Source organism: Carex rostrata, chromosome 9, assembly GCF_964058835.1.
Source record: "Carex rostrata chromosome 9, lpCarRost1.2, whole genome shotgun sequence".
Lineage (NCBI taxonomy): Eukaryota > Viridiplantae > Streptophyta > Magnoliopsida > Poales > Cyperaceae > Carex > Carex rostrata.
In genome coordinates, this window is record NC_135926.1 from 1,108,311 (window position 1) to 1,111,842 (window position 3,532).

General features: G+C 31.3%; 1 protein-coding gene across 1 annotated transcript; it reads left to right on the forward strand.

Annotated features, from left to right (window-relative positions):
* Positions 1-851: 851 nt before the first annotated feature.
* Positions 852-3,136, forward strand: LOC144559487 (glycine-rich protein). Its single transcript, XM_078308510.1, has 4 exons — positions 852-1,008; positions 2,028-2,131; positions 2,586-2,760; positions 3,035-3,136. The coding sequence occupies exons 1-4, from the start codon at positions 990-992 to the stop codon at positions 3,067-3,069; spliced, it is 333 nt and encodes a 110-aa protein (XP_078164636.1). The 5' UTR covers positions 852-989; the 3' UTR covers positions 3,070-3,136.
* Positions 3,137-3,532: the final 396 nt, after the last annotated feature.

Sequence of the window (3,532 nt, forward strand, 5' to 3'; positions counted from 1 at the left end):
GCCGCTATCTATAGCTTTCGGGAATCATTTAAATATAATACCTCTAGAATTTTTCATCTGGAATGTCCATGTAGTTGCCATCGTTTATTTTATATTTTGTTTGTTAATGTTTTCCAATGAAACAAATTATATATCAAACAAGTTAAGTAAATTAGGGATATTTTTTTTAAAATTAATTTGTAAAGACGAAATTTGTTTAACATAATATATAAAATTCAATGATAATTGTAATTGTATGTCGGCATATATAATAACAACATTGATAGAAAAAACATCTCAAGATCATTTTTTATTAGACAGAGCATAGTTAAACTTAATTAGGATAGGCTTAACGGGTCTGTATAGTAATGGAACTGAATAGCAGATCTATTACTGTACAGTCCTGTTAAGCCTATCCTAATTAAGTCTAACTATGTTTGGCTTAATATTTTTACATTAGAAGATATCAATATATAAAGAGCAAATTGTTGATAAATTCTTTAACTTGTAAAAAAATATGATAAAATTTTGTGCATGTACAGTGACTTTAAATTCAATGATCCGATATTAATTTTTTCTTAATAGTATCAAATAATTAGTAAGTTGTATAAAATTTGATTGTTAGAATATTTATATGTCCAATTTATATGTATTTAAAAAAAATATATTGTCAAGTGATCCCTCTCATATCAAATAATATAATTAGGCACTACAAATGTATTAAATTTGAAAGTTATACATACCTTTTTCCTGTTATTATAAAAATAATGCCTAGATTAATAAATTAATATAGTTTGATTATAAGTTTTATTGAAGTCGGTCCAATTTTGAATGTAGCTTTGGAGAAAAGGCAAATGAATCTTATTAAGTCTTGATTTGAGAGGAAGGATTCTAGATTATTCTAACCTAGTTACTAAAAAGAGAACCTCCGGGTCTACGACTGGTTTTTATATCCCAGGTCAAGAGCACAAAATCGCAAACCAAGGAAAGCCCTTTCGAGAGGTGAAATCATGGCTTATGTCGAGAGAGGTACGAGGCTTCGATGACCTTCATTTACGTTTTCTGTTAATTTTTTTAATTATTCCTGCTTTGTGCACCTGAAATTCGACACTAGTTCTTTCGCAATCGTTATCGATTTGAGTTTTATTGTTGAGATTTGGTCTAATTAGGAGACTGATAGAGCCAATCGGATCAATTGTAGACTTAATTCATCTTTTAGAATCGTCATAAATGTTACCAATCGCCTGGGATCCTATCGTTTTGTTTCAGTGAATTGTATAACTCGTTAAAACTTGGAGGGATCTATGAACAGGAGATAAAAGGAGCGTGGATAGATAGGAAATTTAGGGCTTAAAGAGAGAAATATTTATTAATTCGTCGGGGAAGGCATGGGAAAATCAGGGATACAGAACTATTTTGTATTCTAATTATTAACTGTGCTTAGAATCTTTTGATGGTAGAATGGCCACCAAATCTGGACTCTGTTTACTTGCTAAATTCGTGCTATACTGCTATTCATGAGAAATTTCTCAAAGTTATTTATATGTACGAGAGATCTACTTATTTGCTGAATTTGTGCAGTTATTGAGGAGAAATCTCACAAATATATATGTAGCGGTCAAAATATGACCTCATTCTGCTTGATTATTAAACTCAAGCCACATCTTAAACCCGAGTCTAGACATTGTATATTTTTATAATAATGGAACTTAAATACGATGACATAAAATAAAGAAATAAAAATATCAAATTGTATTATTCATTCTCTTACTATTTTTTTACTATTCAGACAGCCTACTTTATATTGGTTCAGAAATGTATTAAGATGGAATTTATTTTATTTTTATTTTATTTTAGATTTATTTATCTTTTATTTGAAGTCAAAAGGCTCCTTCGTACATTTGTAAAGCAAATGGAAAAAAATGTTTTTTTTTTTTTTTACAGAGAGAAGAGACAACACTGAAACTAATTTGTGTTCCAAAATTATTTTCATCTTTATCCTTGTAATCATCATAAATTTAGCTTGTACATGTATTATTTTATCACAGGTGTTATGAAATCAAAGAGATCCATCTGGCGGCTGAGCATAATATCTGACTTTTTCCTGGCTATTTATAACTTCATCAAGATCTTCTTCCTCACTATGTTCTCAGTAAGCATACATTTTTTTGTTTTATATATTCTTGATGGAATAGGCATTTGCGGTTTCTTAGATTAAACAGGAACATGATTCAATTGAAAATTGTTATTTATGGCTCTTGACCTGTCGACCATTTTACATATGGAACTTTATCTGCAAGCTGTCAGAATAGTGAGATCTGTAGACAATATTACATTTGGGTTTCTAAATTTTCTTCACAATTATCAGGTTATTGCAAAAGCTACATTATCAATATGAATGAGGTTAATAGTCGGGTAAATAGTAACTATTTAAGGAAATCAGTTTATCACTTAATAACATGTGTGGCTTCATTATAGCAATTTGGCACCCTAATCAACATTTAGTTGATCTACCCCATTCATTTGAGTAATCTGGCACTCTAATCTACAAAAATATTCTGTGTTGCTGGTGAATATGAGAATTGAAATAATTTTGTTTCTTCTAGATGGACAAATCAGAAGAGTATAAGAAAGGTTCAGGAGCTGGTAAGAAATGGGATGGTGGGTCTGGAGGGGGTCCAGGAGGTGGCAATGGAAGGGGCCCATATGGCGGCGGCGGCGGTGGTGGCGGTGGTTCCCGTGGCCCGCGCACTTTGTCTGATCTTCGGTCAAATGACCACAGTAAGCAGCAATTTACTTGAATACCAAAATTTTCACTTGTCCTGTTTCCCATCTTAAAACCATCAAAAATTAAAAAATCTCAGCCAACATAAATAGTTGAAAAAATGCTCTCCTGAATATTTTGTACACTGTTCTGGATAAGTTACAGTATGAAACTAATGTAGCCTTAAACCTGTGAAGGCTTTTTGGAAACCAAACATCCATTTTGAAACTTTCTAGAAATAGGCAAAGTTGTAAAAACATTTTACAAACATGATGTTTTATTGAATTTCAGGTTCTCTTCCTGCCTGTGGGTCCTGCTGTGGTTAGAAATACTACCGAGAGCTTCAGGTCTTCAGAATTGTTGACAAAATTTAAGCTTCTTTGCCCATAATTTTTTTTTTTAAAAAAAATAGTGGGACCTACGTCTCTTGTGCATACTATTGTGTATTGTGGAAATTTCCTCGAATTGTTGCTAGGATAATTAGTTCATCGCTCATACCTACAAGAATTAATTGTGAGTGTATCACAGATAAATGGGTTGTTGCAATTACAAATAACTGGCCTATAAAGTTTAAGTGTTTCTGATTTGGTGAATTTAATCTCTCTTACTTTGGCACTTAATTCTTATGGGAGTGTTATTCTAAGCGCTCAATTTATATTAATAAGTGTAAAGAGAAATTTTTGTTTCATTATACTATTTTTATCCTTATTTAATATATGTTTCTTATGTTTTGAACGGTATAAAAAGAATGTAATGCATTTAATATGGAAGAGCTGCCTTGTTTAGTTT